The sequence below is a fragment of the Rhinolophus sinicus genome, chromosome 8, assembly GCF_057876585.1.
Source record: "Rhinolophus sinicus isolate RSI-liver-muscle chromosome 8, RSI-T2T, whole genome shotgun sequence".
NCBI lineage: Eukaryota > Metazoa > Chordata > Mammalia > Chiroptera > Rhinolophidae > Rhinolophus > Rhinolophus sinicus.
Window position 1 is genome coordinate 25,675,881 of NC_142508.1, and position 18,607 is coordinate 25,694,487.

At 43.5% G+C, this 18,607-nt stretch overlaps 1 protein-coding gene across 1 annotated transcript in view; it reads left to right on the forward strand.

The window, feature by feature from the left end:
* The first annotated feature begins 657 nt into the window (after positions 1-657).
* WNT2 (Wnt family member 2) overlaps positions 658-18,607 on the forward strand; it is a 52,442-nt gene continuing 34,492 nt past the window's right edge. The window contains exons 1-3 of the mRNA XM_019743196.3: positions 658-1,882; positions 4,021-4,247; positions 9,260-9,537. Of these exons, the coding sequence (XP_019598755.2) occupies positions 1,800-1,882; positions 4,021-4,247; positions 9,260-9,537 (588 nt within the window). The 5' untranslated portion in view covers positions 658-1,799. The remainder of the gene's footprint in view (positions 1,883-4,020; positions 4,248-9,259; positions 9,538-18,607) is intronic.

An 18,607-nucleotide genomic window follows, 5' to 3' on the forward strand; every position in this document is an offset into this window, starting at 1 on the left:
GTTGCTGTTTGGGGCCCATCACATCACCTCCCATCCCTCCCTTTCCACTCAGCCCCACCAGTGTGTGCACACACTGTGAGCAGAAACGCAACCGCCCCTCCCTCGCGACCGGCACAGACCGACCAGAACTTCCCCTGGGTCGTGGCCCAGCGATACGGAGCAGCCCTGGCCCGGAGCCCTGCTCTTCCCGAGTCGTGGGTGGCGCGGTGCTTGTTTCCCTCCCCTCCCTTTCCGGACCCAAACGGGGATGTATCTGGGTCAGCCTGGGAGGGGCTGGACCTGCCAGGGACCGGCGGGGGGAAGGGGGTGGCGATGACAGCATCTGTCAGGTTTTTGGCGTTTCTGAACTTCGCCCCGTCCAGCCTCTCACCGCTCTCGCGCCCGGCGGGGCTGCGGCTCTCGCCCGAGGACTGGGTGGGGGGAGAGCGGTTTCTTCTTCTCTGGACCGCCACTCCTCCACGCCCTGCGAATAATGCGGCGCCCACCCCACCCCCACCAAGCACACACATTCCGGGATCCCCAAGGCTTGCTTCTCAGGCGGGCGGCGGGTCCCCCCGCCCCAGGAAAAGAGCAGTAGAATAGTTCACGGCCGCCGCGAGTTCCTGGTCTTCCTTCCTTTCCGGTGATAAACGGCGGGGCTCCGAGCCAATTGCTGCTCAAGATGCTCCCCCCGCTGGCCCGAGCCCCTCTCCCTCGGCTCTGCGAGGGCCGAGATCCAGGGCGGAGAGGGTCCCTTTACCTCCGCAGAGCTCAAAGGCTGAGCGCCAGGGCGGCGGGAAGCGCGACCCCCGGCAGGCTCCTCGCTGCCTCGTTCCCTCCCTCTGTGATCTTTTGCGCTGCACAGCGCCAGGGAGGAGCTGGGTGTGCGTCAAAACCGCATCTTCCCCGGACACTTTGGCCGAGGACGCCTGGGTGAGGTCCGGAGGGTCACGGACCTTCCCGGGTCCCCTCCCTGCGAGCTCTGTATATTAGCCCAGCACCGAGGAATCAAGGCCACAGGTCTTCGTTTCCCTGAGGCCCGGCCCCTCCCTCCCCAGCCCTGCCCTGCATAGACTCGGCCGCTCCAAATTTACAAGTGCTCGCTCTTACTCTCGGCGTTAGAGAAAGAAGCGGAGCCATGACTTGAACGTCTGGATTCCTGCATCTTGCACACAGCTATCTCCGTATCCTCGCCCTCGATTCCCCACATCGCACGCTCCAGGAATTTTGTTTGCGGGAGAGTAGCCTCGCCTATCCAGAACGCGCGTCCCTGTGGCCGGAGCCCACTGACGCTCTTTGGCTGGGAGCTTCCCGAAAGGTGCCTTCCTCCGCGGGAGCTCGAGGCCACGCAGAAGTGTTCCTCCTTCCTCGCCTCACCTCGCGCGCAGACATCTCTTGCCATCATTTCATCCACCCTTGTATAAACCCCGCGCCCCTCCCCGCGGGCGCCGGGCGCAGCGCCCCCTCCTTCGGCTGCGCCCCGGCGGGCGGGCGGGCAGCAGAGCGGACAGGGGCGCGCGGAAGGTGCGCAGAGCTCTCCGGCTGCCCGCGCTCGCCGCGCCTGGGGAATTGGGCTGTGGGCGAGGCGGCCCGAACTGGCCTTTATCGCTCGCCCCGCTGGTCCTTTGAAACTTTATCAGCGAGTCTCGCCACTCTCCGCAGACCAAGAGCGGGGGGGGGGGGGGGGGGTGACGGGGGCGGGGGCGAGGCGAGGCGCCGGCGGCGGTGACGAGGCGCTCCAGGCGCTGAGCGCTTCTGCTCCGGGCACGCATGGCGCCCGCACACGGAGTCTGACCTAATGTGGACGCAAGGGGGTTAATATGAACGCCCCTCTCGGTGGAATCTGGCTCTGGCTCCCTCTGCTCTTGACCTGGCTCAGCCCCGAGGTCAGCTCTTCATGGTGGTAAGTCCACGAGCACCGGCGCGGGGGGATTTTCGAGATGTGAATGGGGACGGCACTGGCCACGGACACCTTTCCCGGCCGCGCTTCCCTGCGGCCCCGGCAGCCGCGGATTCCAGCCTGAACCCTGGCTGCTGCCCTCTCCTATCGCCCCATCCTGAGCCCCTCCGCTTTCCTCTGAAGATCATTTCAGCTTTGACAACTCTATTAAAAAAAAAAAAAAAAGGAAAAAAAAAAAAAAACGGAAAAAAAACCCCACATTACCCCTCAAACGAGAGCTCTGATGTTTGGTTTATTTGGATCTAACTGAGCGACAGCAAAATCAGCCAATTTCTTATCCCATTGAGAGACGCGCTAGCTGGGTCTCTAGCTCAGAGTGTGTGTGTGTGTGTGTGTGTGTGTGTGTGTGTGTGTGTGTGTGTTCACTTTCAAAACTACAATCGTCCCCTCTCGTCTTCCTCCCACCCCCCCAAAAAAACCTCAAGATAAACCAAGGGGCCAAATCAGGCAGTCAGAAGCTGTAGAACCCAAAGCGAGTGATTTTTGCATTATTTCTCGTCCTTCCACATTCCTAATGCTTCGCCCCAGTGGGGCGGAAGGAAGAACGTTGCGATGCCTCCAGGTAGAGACTACACTGTAACGCAAAGCTCCAGAGCAGGGGGCTCCAAGATGATACTCTGTTCAAAACCAGTCCCCGCAACTTTGCTGCTGTCTTTTGTATGTTGATCAGCGATTTATTTGTTTGTTTTGCATAGTGAACGGTCTTAGCATCGTTACAGGTTCCAATGGGAGATTCTCTCCCCACCCAGAAACTCTTCTGTAGCCTGACCTATAACGCCCTTGAAAAGAGAGGGAGTTGAGAGCTCTAACTTCCTTGCACCTAAAAGTTTTCGAACAGATATCGCAATACTGATTCAGAAGGACCTGTTACCGTAGGGTGTGTTTTCAAGAATTTGACAAAAGTAAAGAGTGTCAGCCAAATGCAAGCCCAGAGCTGGGCACTTAAGGAGGACACTGGGGCTCGTCAAAGGAGCAGGCAGAGCACTGATGGGAGGAGGGGTTCGAGTCCTTCTGAAGCCACATGGAACAGGAAGGCGGTTCGCCTTCGCGTTGCTGACACAGCATCAAAGATTGATTTATCAGAATGACCATTTTTCAATAAAATGACTATTTCTGTTTCCATGGGTGTATAAACATTATTTATTGCCGAGGCTTTTTGTCACATTGTCTCTCAGCTGTCACTTAAATATATTTTTTGGAAGTCACAGCTGTAACGATTTTATGATCATATAAAATAATGAAAATACAAGAAAAAGACATTCTCCTTGTTTGATCGCTTCAAAAGACACCTATGGCAGCTTGGGTTATATAAAAGGTACCTTTCTAAACATTTCACAACTAATAGAGAACATCTGGGCAGAGATGATGATGTAATTTTTTGTTAAAGTTTCTTTTCAAAAGTACTTTATGGAGCTATAACACTGTTTGATTCTTCCAAACATTTAGTGTCCTTAATAACAATAGAAAGAATTTTTTCCAAAGGTTCTCTGTAAAAGCCAAGAAGAGTTGGAAAATGGAAATATTTAAAGGATTCTTTAGTAAGGAAAGAACAGCGTGTCTGTGAGGAGAGTGTAACATCAGATACCAGCAGGTGTCGGTTAGACAGACACAGACAGTTTCTTAACACACTTAAACATTAGGTCAAATAAATGGGAGGGCGGAGCTTCTAAAGGTCGGCTTCCCCCAAAGCCAAGTCCAGACACACTGTGTCACTGAGATCAGAGCCTTCTTGGGAACAGCCTTTGAAGTTTCTTCCCCACACATGCTGCCCCTCCCCCTCATCCTGTTCTGTGACTGCAGACCCTCCTCTCCCACCTTGCCCAGAGCATCAGCTGGCCAGCCTGGCTTCATGTCCAAGAGACAGTCAGCACTCCCTTTGGGGGCGGCTTCTACCAGATCCCTCGCCATGCCTACCATGCCGTTTCTCATTGCACTAAAATGAAATAAACTTTGCTTCCTGATATCCCCCGAAGCATAAGGAATTCATATTTGACATGTGCTTTGAACTTTTCAGTCTCCCAGGAAACACAGCCCCGGGCCTCACAGTTCAGTGTTCTCACCTTTGTGCTGGTCTTTCCCAGGTACATGAAAGCTACAGGCGGCTCTTCCAGGGTGATGTGTGACAATGTGCCAGGCCTGGTAAGCCGCCAGCGGCAGCTGTGCCACCGACACCCCGACGTGATGCGTGCCATTGGTCTGGGTGTGGCCGAGTGGACAGCTGAGTGCCAGCACCAGTTCCGCCAGCACCGCTGGAACTGCAACACCCTCGACCGAGACCACAGCCTCTTCGGCAGAGTCCTGCTCCGAAGTAAGTCTCCTGCGTTCTGGCAGCTCCTGCGCTCTCCTCATTCATGTCTCCCAATATCAGGTCATCCAAGTCCCTGCTCATCTTTTGTTGCATTTTATTCAGTCAGAAGCTTCTTCTGTTGGTGGTGGTGATGAGGGGACATTGTCTCTGTTTTGCAGATGAGGACTTGATAAATCAATGAGCTTGTCTAAAATATTATAGGCCAGTCAAAGGTTAGTACGTATGTAGACCTCAGGCTGGTGTCTTTTTACTTTTTGCTCTATCTGCATCATGTCACAGCACTGCCTGTCCCTTCAGGTTCAGATTTGTCCTTAGGAGAAAAGGCAGCAGCCACAGGGCTTTCTTTTTTGACTGTTTGACTCTTACTTCGTGGACTTGAACCTTTCAGAAGGATTTGAGCAGAAGATGAGAGTGGAATACCCAAATCAAGTATTGTCCACAGATGGTCATTATTATAATAACACGTAACTGTTATTAAGAAGCAGACAGATCTCTGCTCACCACCTTTGACCTTCCATTCAGCTACTCATCTTTGGGTAACACTAAATTAAACATTTTTTTCAGCAGACTATAAATTCTATAAGGCAGGAACAAGCCTGCCTTCCCTATACCTCGCTTGGTGCCTTTTGTGCTATAGGCACCATTCATTCATTGAATGGTGAATGAATAGTCACCATAAACTTGTAGTGAATGCCTGTTACTTTCCAAGTACATTTTAGGCAGAAGGATATTGATGGAGGGGAGGGGTGGGAACTATGAATACATACTTGTTTTTGTTTTTTGGTTTTTTTTTTTTTTTTTTTTTACTTAGAAGGATTATTAAACATGATCTAATTACATAATACACTTTGTAGAAGTTCTGAATGTGGAAAGCAGCTCACTAGCTGATATATAATCAGAGAACATTAAGTGAAAATCCGATTTTAATTTCAAGAAATATCCATTCCTTAACCTGCTGCTATTAGCATTCTCCAAGATATAGCATGGCCCATTTGCTACTGGGAAATCTGACTGAAAACACAACAGTTTATGTGTGAACCCCAGAAACAGGAAACTGTACACTTGTTTTTGCCTAACCCCCCCATTCCTAAGAAAATCGTCCAGGCTCTGCACTTGGTAATGCTTAACAGAGGGTGTTTCTATCATGTAATCATCACAGCCCTAGGGTTTTATGAGGCCAAATGCATAACTGAATGTCTCCAAAATCCCCCAAGGGCGTAGTGCACTCACTCAGAGTATCCCTGAAGTGAACTTATTGCCATATTCTGCAACTTTATTCTCTAGTTTCAGAACTATATTCTTCTGCATTCCTTTTGGAGTATTGGTATGAGAGCGCAAATATTTGAAAGGTTCATAGTAAATTTCAGTAACAGGGAATTTTCAGACTTCACCTAGCTTAGCTCACCAGTGAATCAATTAAAGTGCTGGCCCTTGTCAGAGAGTTTGCAGATATCTGTACAAGCCATCTTTGGACCTTTGGATATGTTTGTACATGCTGTCAGTGTTTGGGATGCATCGAGACTTTCCCTTTTCAAAGTGCTCACAACCATTGTCCAGTGACAACAGATTAAATGTACTTTTCATTTAAAATGATCGCCTCTAAATTCTGTCTATGGAAATCCGTTAAGATGTCTCCATGTTGGAAAAAAAAAACAACCACCTTTAGATCACAAATTAAAGGGAGTCCTTTGACCACTGATCCTGACCATTTGCTAAAGCTAGGAATTCATTCATAAAGTACTTTAACTTAACCTTGGCAATATTGGTTTTTTAGAGCTACAGAGTTGCTGAGAAGTAAGGGGTTTGAACTAGTCTTAGTCTAAGGCCTCAGGTAAATACGAGAATCTAACTTGTACTCCCTTCAGAGTTCTTTCAGATGGAGCTGAATGCTTTGCCAGAGTACTCAAAACTTAAAACACACATGCTACACAATTTCTTTTCATTCTTCACAGAAGGCCAGATTTCTTCATGGACATTTATGTAAACTCCTGTGACTGTCAGTGATAATTTTGTGTTGGTTCTGGGAGGGCTGAATTTGGCCTAAGGTAGCTTATCCTGGAAATAATCATGAAATTCCAGTGAAGCTATCCAAAGATTTTTACAATTAATTGCTTGGAGGGAAATTCACATCTTAGAGTTGTGAAGAACTCTCCTTTGGAAACCTAAATGTCTTTATAGATGACTAGGCAACGCCATTTATAGGAAGAACATAAAAGTGACTGACAAACAGAGAAATGTAGAACATTCGCCTGTTTTGCTTCAGAGAGCTTAGAGTGAGAGAGCAATTTTTAGGAACATTTGTAATTCACTCATCTGATAGACTGTTATCAGTCACAGGCAGAGAAGTTTAAACCCACAAATATTCCTGCAAGAATACAATATACTTCTAGAATTCTAGAATAAGCCTTAGACAAAAATGTGATTAGGTCTTATCCTTGTAAACGTTTAAAAAAAAAAAAAAGCAAGCATTTTAAAAGAGAGCTGAATAACCCATAACCTTCCAGAAAGACTGTCTACTAGTGTTGTGCCCTCCGAGGTAACAATCCCCCACCCCAAACAAAAGCTATGCCTATGCACTAAGCAGACACTGCTTGACTTATCTCAATCCAAAAATAAGAGAAACTTCAACAATAACACATCGGGAAGTCAAAATATCACTATTTAGATTTGGATTTTGTTTCATATTGTGATGGCTTTAAAAAGAATCCGTTTTGCTAACAAGAGTCCCAAGATCAAAATTTGTTTTGTTACAAAGCCAACTCTTGAAATGTGCTACTATTTCACACATAGCATTTTAGTGATTCATCTAAGACACTTAACTGAAAACATCTTAAGGCCACGTCTACATGATACCAAGACATCTGGAGGTAAAGTGAAAAGTCAGTCCAAGTGCTAATATTTTTATTTAAATAAACAAACATCTAGCTGTTTAGTAATGTGTTTGAATAATAAGGGACAAATATTTAGAAAGGTGATATTTTCGTTTTGGAAATTATTTCTACAATATTGCGGATTTTAAGTGATTTTCTTTTTCTTTCAGCCAACAAGTCAATGTAATTGTTTGCACGTTAAGCCAGGATAAATGCTTTGCCTACACAATTTATTTCTCTACTGCTTTCAAAATACTGTCTGGTCACTGACATACTATCATTCACATCTTCCATATCTTTCCTCTAAAAAGATCACCTTATGAAATTTCTCTTCTTTCTCCTTAAAAAATAAGACTAGTGAGAAATACATTAAGCATTTGTGAATTTTCCATCTATGTGATATCTTTAAATGTGGACACTGAACGCCAAAGCCAAAACCAGGTGTTGCAGCTTAAAGGGGTAACTGCGGACAAGGCATTTTCCTAAACTGTAAAGTGGGTATAGTAAGAATCTCACTTATCTGAGAGCTACCACCTGAGTTTTAAGCCACATTAGCATCTATTAGTCACCATCTTTTAGAAAACATCTCAATTCCACTTAGAAAATCTGTGATCCTTACAATATAATCTGGTACTCTAAAACAGCTCCTATGACCATCACATTTCTCTCTGGAGAGCGCTACCTGCTACCTATGGCAAATATTCATATAATTGATTTTACCTAACTACAAGGCATGATTGATTCCTTTTTATGATGGTTAGAGGTTTCGAGGGAGATATTTTTTGAAGGCTGAGGTAAGTGCCATTTAATATGGTGTAGATATGTTTTCCTGATTTTTAATAATGAGACTAGCAGAGCAAATATTGCAAGGGGTGTATAATAAATTTTAGCACTGAATGACAAACGGAACCAAGCAGGGCTTCGATGCGAAAAGGTGGTTTGTTCTCCCAGCTGTGTGGTTCAAAAAGTCACACTCGTCTTGACATATTGAATCACCAAATGGCTCTCCGTTCTCTGCCTTGCGTTGGCATGAGGTTATTCAGCTTCTATTTTGATTGTTAATGTATTTGCTGCAGCAACCATTAATAAAAAGGCATGCTAATAACAATGAAATACAGCTCCACTTGAAAAATGAGGTGCACACGGACCCTAAAGAGCCTTATATCTGTCACTGTACCACAACACCGTGTTATGAGTTACTACAGATTATTAAAATAATTTAATGTAGTTATTGCACTGAAATATGTACCTTTCAGCCTGTAAGTGAAAGGAGCCTATGCACTAATAAAGAACAATTCTAAGAAAGCACCCCAAAGGGTTCTTGCCCAAGTCTAATTATAGGCGGTAAATTTGTTTCCTTCCAAAAAACCAAAGAAAAGCTTTCCACTGTCTTTTACCCAATACCAGTGATTAGTGCAGGTGTTTCAGAAGAAAGTAAATTCACCTTAATAGTTAGACATAGTATGTAACTCTAGGATATTGCATAGTGCCTTCAACAATCACTCAATTACATGTGAAAGTTGATGCCAAGCCAACACTCTCTCTCCAGTGTTAGTGTGGGTGCTGTTTGCTGCCTTGAATTCTCTTCCCACCTCAGCCCCTGGATTTCTTTGAATTTAGTATTTCAGTCTCAAGCATGTAAATGCCTATGAGTGTCCTCAGTGGTGCCTGGAGGCTTGGGAGGCCTTTCCAAAGGGTGCTGTTGTAGCATGAATACCAAAATATACCATGACAGTATAGAATTATAGAACTCGGACTGTTACAGAAGAAAGGGAGGCTCAGAGATGTTCTGCTCCTCTTTCTAAGATGTGTACGAGTCTAGATTAAAGCAAGCACTTGCATGAGACGAGTGTGAAGCCAGGAGCAGGATGAGACAGGCTTTCGCGGCCTTTTCCAGAGTATAACTCTATTTATTTTAAGGATAGTTGTCATACAGGTTATCTCAATTGACAACAGCTTTTATTGGCTGGCGATGCTTTGTATTAAAGAAAGAGCCTGGGCACTAGAGAAGAATCCTTCAGTAGCTTTTTGCCTAGTCTCAAAGTACCTCAGAGGCAGCCCGAGTATTAACCAGCCATCATGTGAAAGTTGTTCAGTGCTAGCAACTCCAGAGCACTTTTAAGCAAAGCATTTTCGTTTCAGGTAGTCGGGAATCTGCCTTTGTTTACGCCATCTCCTCAGCTGGAGTTGTATTTGCCGTCACCAGGGCCTGTAGCCAAGGAGAATTAAAATCCTGTTCCTGTGATCCCAAGAAGAAGGGGACCGCCAAGGACAGCAAGGGCACCTTCGACTGGGGCGGCTGCAGTGACAACATTGACTATGGGATCAAGTTTGCGCGGGCGTTCGTGGACGCCAAGGAGCGGAAGGGCAAGGACGCCAGAGCGCTGATGAACGTGCACAACAACAGAGCCGGCCGGAAGGTAGGGCGCCTTGGCACCCGTTCTGCATGCGCCTGGGCGCAGCTTGTCTCACTTTCCTAGGGTCCATAAAATGCCATGTACTCACACCTTCCCCCGTCCCCCAGACCCTTGCTGTTTGCTCTAAAGAACACCACCAACTGGGTTGAAGTGTTCCCACCCGCACTCCACCTTCCTTCCCACAGCTGAGCAGCAGGAGTCCACCCATTGCTTTTGGCATTGTGTAGAGTCAAGTGTTTTATGGTCCCTCTGGGTACTGTATCATCTAGATGGAAGATATAATCTGTGGGTGAGGCTAGTGCCTCATCCCACATACCAATAGGACGTTGAATGCTTGTATCTAAGGGATATCAAAGCCCGGAAGGTCTTCTCTCAGACTTATCATGAAAGCAACTCACCAGGCATGGCTTACTGGCTTCTTCTAGAGTCAGGGGTGCTCTTTTTAGAACCATACACACCTTGGGGCTTCTGGTACTGGATGAGTAAGTGGACCTGGGGAAGACATGGCCCCAAAGGGGTGCTCTAGCTCCTTATCCTGTAGTCCTGACTAACTTCCTGGGCGGTGGGCACCTGGTCAGTATTCACTCTCTTCCCCCGCCCCCATTAATTAGATAAGGAAATAAGCCCTCAGGTGTTCAAGGTCACATGGAAAGTCAGTGGAAAAGTCAGGATTAGACCTCAGGTTTCAACTCCAGGGGTGCTGTGGCCTAGGAGTAAACCATTTCAGTGACTGTTCGTATCCATTGATGAGCCATGTCTGTGCATGGTGGCATGGCCAGAATAACTAGAGAATCTGAATGCTGCACATTATGCCTTTGGTAAAAAGCTGGGCTTTTTACACTGGCTGGGCTAATCAAATATTTGGTTAGAATGATTCCAGAATAATCTAATTGCCAATGAGAAGAGATAACCATAATTTGTCTTTTGTCAACACAAGACTAAAATGTGCTCCATATTAATATATAAAGATCAATAAAATCGAAGGGGGCTTTGATATGAAAAAGAATAGAAAAGAATGCAGATCTGTTTGTCTGAAAACTCTATTACTAGGCTCATGGAGAGACCAAATCGTATTTAACGGAAGTTGGAAGAAAAGAACTCTTGCTTAGCACATGGACTAAGATGAGTGTGACCTGAACTGTTTACAAATAGTACCTTTCCTGAACTTTAAAAATCAACATTCCTTATTTTCATGAATTTATGAATTTATAGTGACTACTGCCAAGAATATAGACTACAGTTGTGCAATCCTACAACTATTGGTAATTACTGTTTGTACAATAGTTTGGATAAAGGAAAATTTACATTGACCTTTGTTTTGACATTGATACTACTTGCATAAGTTATAAAATGTGGTGTCTTTGATAGGAATGTGCTGCTTAATTATTCAAGCAGGAAATATAGTTAGATCTCTCAGATTATTTGTAAAGATAAAGGCATATGGTCATACATTGCATCCAAAAGAATGATGACTCATCAAAATAAATGTTACTTTTGCTAAATAGGTCATTAGATATTGAATGTTTCAACTCTTCAAGGCAACAGATCTTAGCTATTATCTTGTAGGCTCTGAATAAACATGACTTGTAATGTAAATCACATGATTCCTCACTGTGTAGAGCTGTCAGGCCTCAGATATTCTCCTGCCTACTCTGCAAAACCAACGAGGCTACTTTTCATTGGAATAGAAGTGCACACACTGACTTTTTAAAATGTGGCTTTAATTAATGGTGGGTGGGCAGACTTTTTCAAGGAGATGCATGATGTCAGTGAATATGAACTTTAATGAGAGTAAATGTATTGAGATAAACATGCGTCTCTAATTCTCTTCTTGCAGTCATTAGACCCCCAGTCTCTACTCCCCCTTCATACAAGCAGAAGGTCTGTGGAATCAAAATGAGAACAGGCTGGGCTTGTGTTTGAAGGCAGGTCTCCTGAGCTAAGCCTCCAACAGGCCTGGCTCTAGAAAACCCCCGCCTCCCAGGGCTGACAGCAACATTAGTTCATTTTTATTTCCTCTTTGTGCTTCACAGTATTTCCCAAATTTTCCAGTATGAATATCTACTTTTTAAAATGGTGGTGATGATGGGAACCAATACATTTTATTAAAAAGAAAAAAAACATCTATTCCAAAATCCTTCTATTTGACCAATGCTATAAATTGGAATTCAACACTGCCATTCACAAAAGATCTTAATTTTTTCCTAATATTCAAGCAGTTTAATTCATTTATTATAGCAGCTGGTTAGAGCACCCTCATGTGTCTCTGCATGGTAATATCATTTTAGATCTCCTGTGCTGTTATATCATTTTATTTTAATCAGCTTTAGCAGAATTTGTGATGATGTTTCTTTCCTTCATGTTTACTCGAAACTCATCCTTGATTAAGACTGGTTTTCTAGCTCCAAGTAGGACTATTCATAAGCCCTATAAAGATAAATCTACATTGTTTAACTCAACCACTCTATCAAGAAAGACATTCTGCAGCTTCTTTCAGCAGTTCTTTCTTAGGTCTAAAGGAGGCATGCTATGAATCTTCTAAATTATATTTTAAGACAGGTTTAGGTAAATTACAAACAAAAGGTACTTGGTTGATATCCACCATTTGTTCCCTTTTAGGGACTTGAAAATGGCTTTTAAATTAGTTCACTCTTTTCTCTAGATGAAATAATCACAACTTCTTTTACCTTTCCTAAGAGAATCTATGTCAAAATAGTCCATGTATCCAAACAAACACTGCCATTCCATTACTGGAAATTCCATAATAAGAATGAGAGGAATTAAATTAAAAACAAAACAAAACAAAAACATAAAAAAACAACTTTCCTCAAAAGCGACCTCTTACTTTAGTAAAGACAGCACATGGGATTTGAACTGAGACCCACCTTAGTTTTAATCTTGTGATACCAGTGGCTTTGCTCACTGAATTTCAGTTTCTGTCATATGTAAAATGGTGCGATCGGAAGATAAATGTAAGGCAGATAGCAGGGAACCTGGCAGGTAGTTGGTGCTCAATAAAAGTTAATTCCTTTCCCTTTAGTGAAGTGAAAGTCATCTGTACCTTAGGTAATAGGGCTAGGCACAAATCCAAATTGAACTATTACTTAGGATTCAATCTGAGTGCTCTGTGTATCCATAGACTCATCTTTGGTACAGTTTAACATACTAACAAAAACCAGGCATATAGTATTTGCTAATGTGCAAAATACTGTCAAATGTTTTATAATTTGGTCTTCCAAAACCTCATATAGGAATAAAAAAGCAGTATTAGTATTCCTATTTTTCAGATGAGAAATTGGGCCTCAGAGGAATGAAGGGCCTAACCCAGAGTCACACAGTCATGAAGTGCTGGGCCTGGGGATTCAATCCCACTTGTGTTCACCCTTACATCCTGATCTACCTTTTCATGTTGTCCTGTTAAGAATTTCTGACACACACACACACACACACACACACAGAATATTTGTACTTAGAAGAAAAGAAAGCAGCAGAACAGCTACCACCCTTGGAAAGTAATTTACCAATGATTTTTTTCCCTTTGTGTGTGTCTTTATTTCACAAGCTTTCCAAAAAGAATATGTATTATTTTTTTAAACAATGAGGAAAATGTTGTTTTAAATGTCAAGAACATAACCGGTAGTCACTGTGAGCTGCCCAAAGCAACAGCCTTTTTTGGTGGATTCACAATATTTCAAGGAATGGCACTGTAAGTTTGAGAACACTATTCCTATGTACTATTGGGCTAAATTTGTTTCAATAGATAATCTATTATGGAAATTATGTGGGAAAAGCACTGTTGTAGGTACTAAGTTATACATAGAAAAGCATAAGACAAAGAAGCCCCTGATCACAAGAAACTAAATTTTAGGGAGACGAGTGAAATATAACTAACTGTGAGGAAAGCTCTATGTGAGGTGGTGTAATAGGAAAATCAGCCAAAGGGCTAGTGAGCTGAGAGAAAGGAGGTGTCATAAAACAACTGGGTGTTTGAATGGGAGATAAAGATCTCCCAGGGTTGAGATAAGGAAAACACTTTCCACAATGAAGGGACTATAAGACTAAGAAACATACTGAAATGGAAAGAACATCTGGGTGGGGCTCATGACTGACAAGTATTAGGAGCTGAGGCTGCAAACCCGAATCTCAGCAGATCTGGAGAGCCTCAAATGTCATGCTAAGATACTTGGATGTCGCTGTGGAACAATAGGAAAATATTGAACAAAGAGGACGAAATTAAATACCTAAGTTCCATTGTTATGCATTGCTAATTTCTCTAGAGTCCACTTTGAAAGAGGGATAGATTTCAAAGTTCAAATATTCTGTGATATGTTTGAATTAATGACTTAAAAAATAGACTTACTAGAATTATGAGAAATTTCTACTTCCCTGAATTTTATTTTCAGCCTTAAATAAACATATACAGGCTGATATAGATAGTAAGCTTCCTGATGTTTATTAATAAAAAATTGGCATATGGCAAGTATGTTGTATCTTTAACACAATGTTTACATTATTACTGGCTACTTTACTCATGGGTCCTTAGCTATCGATGTCATCTCAGTGAGGCAATATGGAGGCTGGAGCTCTGGAATCAGAACACTGGCTCTAATACTTGAGCATGATCTTGGACAAGTTACCTAACAAGGGTTGCTATTTAAAATAAAACATATACACATATGCACCAGGTTTTAAGCAAGCCTAAGAGGTAGGGAGCATTATTATCCACATTTTATATGAAGAATCTATAGTAGGGTGGCCAGAATTAGCAAACAAATTCAATTTATTTGCTCGCTGAACTTCAATCTTTACTTGACATCCTGTATTTTATACGAGAGAAGTTCAGAGGGTGAAATGATCCAGAGTTTCTTGCTCCACACCCTGCCCAACCCAGCACCACTCAAGGTCAGTGCTGTGGAACACCAGGGCGCCCAGACAAAGCAGATACATCTAAGTTCTGTCTAAAGGAAATGCCTCCAAAGTCAACAGGAATGGATTTTGTACAAGACATAAACACAGCCTTAAAAGCATGTAAATCTAGGGCCTAATAAAGCTTCCGAGAATAGATCCTATGATGCCATTTAAGATAAATAATAAATAATGGGTCTGAACCAAGAGAACTGGTCAGGATTCAAAAGAAATCACACTCAAAAAGTAAGGAATATCAATAGAAAAGACAATAATAAAGCTGAGCGACAGAGCCAGGTTGTCTTAACCTCCTCTTCATCCTGACCCTCTCTTTAACAGTGTCCAGCGTCCTTATGAGGCACAACCTTCACTGAGTAGATGTTTGTTTTCTGATTGGTCTGTTTAATTCATAAAGTTAAATGCATTCTGAAACATGAGATCAGTTCTGCCAACCTCACTTCTGTCTTGTTGGACCCAAAAGTAATATTTCCTTGATACTGTAGGTACTTACATAGCATGTGAATCAAGCACTAACCAGAATTAAAGCACCAAAGCAGAGAATTACTCTTAATAAAATTGTTACAGTTCCATGTAAAGTTCTATTATTCATAGAAAAATGCTTTTTAGGCTGGTCTTATTAGTCAATAAGAATTATTATATAAAGAGGAAATCCAAAATGGCAGAGTACATAAACACCGTGCCTGCTTCTTTCCATGAACACTTTAAAATTACAGCTAATTATAGAACAATCAACCTGGAGAACCATCTGAAGTCTGGTTGAACAGTAGTTTTATAACTAAGGATAAAGAAGAAGCCACATCCAGACTGGTAGGAGAGGTAGAGACGCGAAACGGGCCCCAAACCTCCCTGTGGTGGTTGAGAACTGGGAGGGATATCTTGGCCATGGAGTTTCCCCCTGGAGGAGCAAGAGACCCCAGCTCCACATCGGCCTCCCCAGCCCAGAGTACCGGTGCTGGGAAGAGGAGACCCCACAACATCTGGCTGTGAAAAACAGTGGGGATTCTGACCATATGGGTGAGTCAGAAACCCAGGCATCCTCTTAAACAGCTCGTGCACAGAATCACTTACTCGTAGGCACTCACCTTGGGCTCCAGTGGAGGGACAGCAACTTGGGGGAGATTGGAGACATACAGGGGATCAGACTGAACTGTGTGGCTTCAAGATGAGAGCTGGAGGACAGTGGGCATTTTCCTGGTGAGAGATCCTCCTTCCATACAGTTGGGCGCCATCTTTCCTGTGTTGAGCCCGCCCCCTCTGGCCAAATCTGAATCTGATTGGTCTAGTGAACTCTGTTGCTCCACCCTGCTGACTCACTGGGACCATGTCCCATTCAACTCCTGAACTGCCGGAAGCACTTTCTCCAATAGCAGCCAGCCCCGCCCACATTGCACTCTTTCTTGAAAACCTATCAGAGTCCAAAGGCTGCAGGCAGGTGGCAACTGGCCTTGATGTGCTCTGAGATTTTTGCTGAGTAGCTCCAGGCTCAGCACTGGCACCAAACCAGAGTCTACATTAACCTAGTGACCACAACTCTTCCCTGAGACCCTGCCTCACCCAACTCACATACCACATGAGACTTTATCAGTGGCTGAACTTCAAGGAAACCGACAGGTAGCAGCAGACCTTGGGGTGTCCTGGCATCCCAGACCCGGTAATGGTGGCAGCCACCGTCAGTTCACAGCATGGCCTCTCCCATGCACCTTCAGGGTTAGCATAGGTAGTGAACAACCACGGAACAATTTGCAGCTCTTACCAAGTAGCCCCTGACCGGTCACAGGCAGTGGGTGATGTAAGCCTGCACTGAAGCCCAACCAAAGAAGCCCCAGAACCAACATACCTGGAGGTTGGCTTCAGACTACAGCAGAGCACCACCCAAATAACACCACAAGTGGCACACACAAAGGACAGTCTCAAAACACCAAAGCCCACTGGGGCAAATCCCAGTCAATGGGGTAAGCCTCCCGCATAGCATCCTGTAAGCTGTAGACGTGGAAAAACCCCACAGACAGTCAACCTGAGAGTCAATCCTACCTACTGACGTGTCAATATCAATCAAAGCCCAACTATAACAGGAAGACACACACAACCTCCACAAAGGACACTCCTAGAGCACCTGACACAGATGACCAGGGAGACTGTGCCACAGGGCACCTACCTGGCCAAGACTGGGAGACATAGCAGATCTACCTAATACATAGAAACAAACACAGAGAGGAAGCAAAAATGAGGAAACAAAGAAATATGTCCCAAATGAAAGAATAGGCGAAAACTCCAGAAACAGAACTAAACAAAATGAGGCAAGCAACCTACCAATACAGAGTTCAAAACAACGGTTCTAGGGATGCTTAAGGAACTTAGTAAGAATTCCAACAAAGAGATAGCAAACATAAAAAAGACAGAAACCAAAACAAAAAACCAGTCCGAAGTGAGGAGCACAATAATTGAAATGAAGAATGCACTAGAATTAAGTGCAGACTAGATGAAGCAGAGGATCAAATCAGCAATTTGGAAAAGAACAGCAAAAAGAGAAAAAAATCCCCCGCCCCCCCAAAAAATGAGGACAGTTTAAGAAACCTCTGGGACAACATCAAGTGTACCAACATTTGCATTATAAGGGTACCAGAAGGAGAAGAGAGAAAGCGAGGGATTGAGAACCTATTTGAAGAAATAACGACTGAAAACTTTCCTAACCTGGTAAAGAAAATACACATACAAGTCCAGGAAGTGCAGAGTCCCAAACAAGATGAACCCAAACAGGCCCATACCTAGACACATTATAATTAAAATGGCAAAGGTTAAATACAAAGAGGGAATCCTAAAAGCAGCGTGAGAAAGGCAAGTAGTAACTTATAGGAGAGTTCCCATAAGATTTCAGCTGATATCTCAACAGAAACTTTGCAGGCCAGAAGGGCTTGGCACAAACTATTCAACACAACCAAGAGTACTCTACCCAGCCAATGTATCATTTAGAATTGAAGGACAGATTAAGAGCTTCCTAGTCAAGAAAAAGCTAAAGGAGTTCATCACCACCAAACCAGTATTACAAGGAATGTTAGAGGGACATTTTTTAAGATGAAAAAATAAAACAAAATAAAAATCATTAATAATAAAATGGCAATAGCTGCATATCTATCATCAATTACTTTCAATGTAAATGGACTAAATGATCCACTCAAAAGACATACGGCTGAATGGATAAGAAAATAAAACCTTTACATATGCTGCCTACAAGAGAATCACTTCAGATTGAAAGACACACACATATGAAAAGTAAAGTGATGGGAAAAAAATGTCACGAAAATGGAAAAAAGCAGGAAAAAAAAAAAAAATCTGGGATAGCAATACTTATACCAGACACTTCTGGGTATTTATCTGAAGACACCCAAGCACTACTTCAAGGGGACATGTACATCCATATGTTCACTAAGGAATTGTCTACAATGGCCAAGATGTGGAGGCAGCCTGGGTGCCCGTTGATGGATGAATGGATAAAAAGTAGGTGGTACATATATACAATGGAATATTGCTCAGTCATGGAAGGGAATGGGTTCCTGCCATCTGAGGCAGCATGGAGGGACCTGGAGGATATTGTGTTGAGTGAAGTATATCAGACAGCGAAAGTCAGATGCAATGTGATTTCACTTACATGTGGAATCTAAAGAACAGCATAAACAAACAAACAAAACAGAAACAAGCTCATAGATACAGAGAACATATTGATGGTTGCCAGATGGGAAGGAGTTTGAGGGTGAGTGAAAAAGAGGTAGGAATTAAGAAGTGCAAATTGGTTGTTACAAAGTATTCATGGGGATGTAGGCTATAGCATTAGGAATATAGTGAATAATATTATACTATGTACAGTGTCAGATGGGTACCAGATTTATTGGGGTGATAGATGGGAAGGGGTTGGGGGGCAGGCAGAAAAAGGTGAAGGGATTAAGAAGCACAAATTTGTAGTTACAAAATAGTCATGGTGATGTCAAATAAAGCATAGGGAATATAGTCGATAATATAGTAATACGAGTAACTATGTATAGTGCCAGGTGGATACTGGACTAGTCAGGGGGATCATTTCTTAAATTATACAAATGTATAGCCACTATGCTGTACACCTGAAATTAATATAAAATAATATCGAATGTCAACT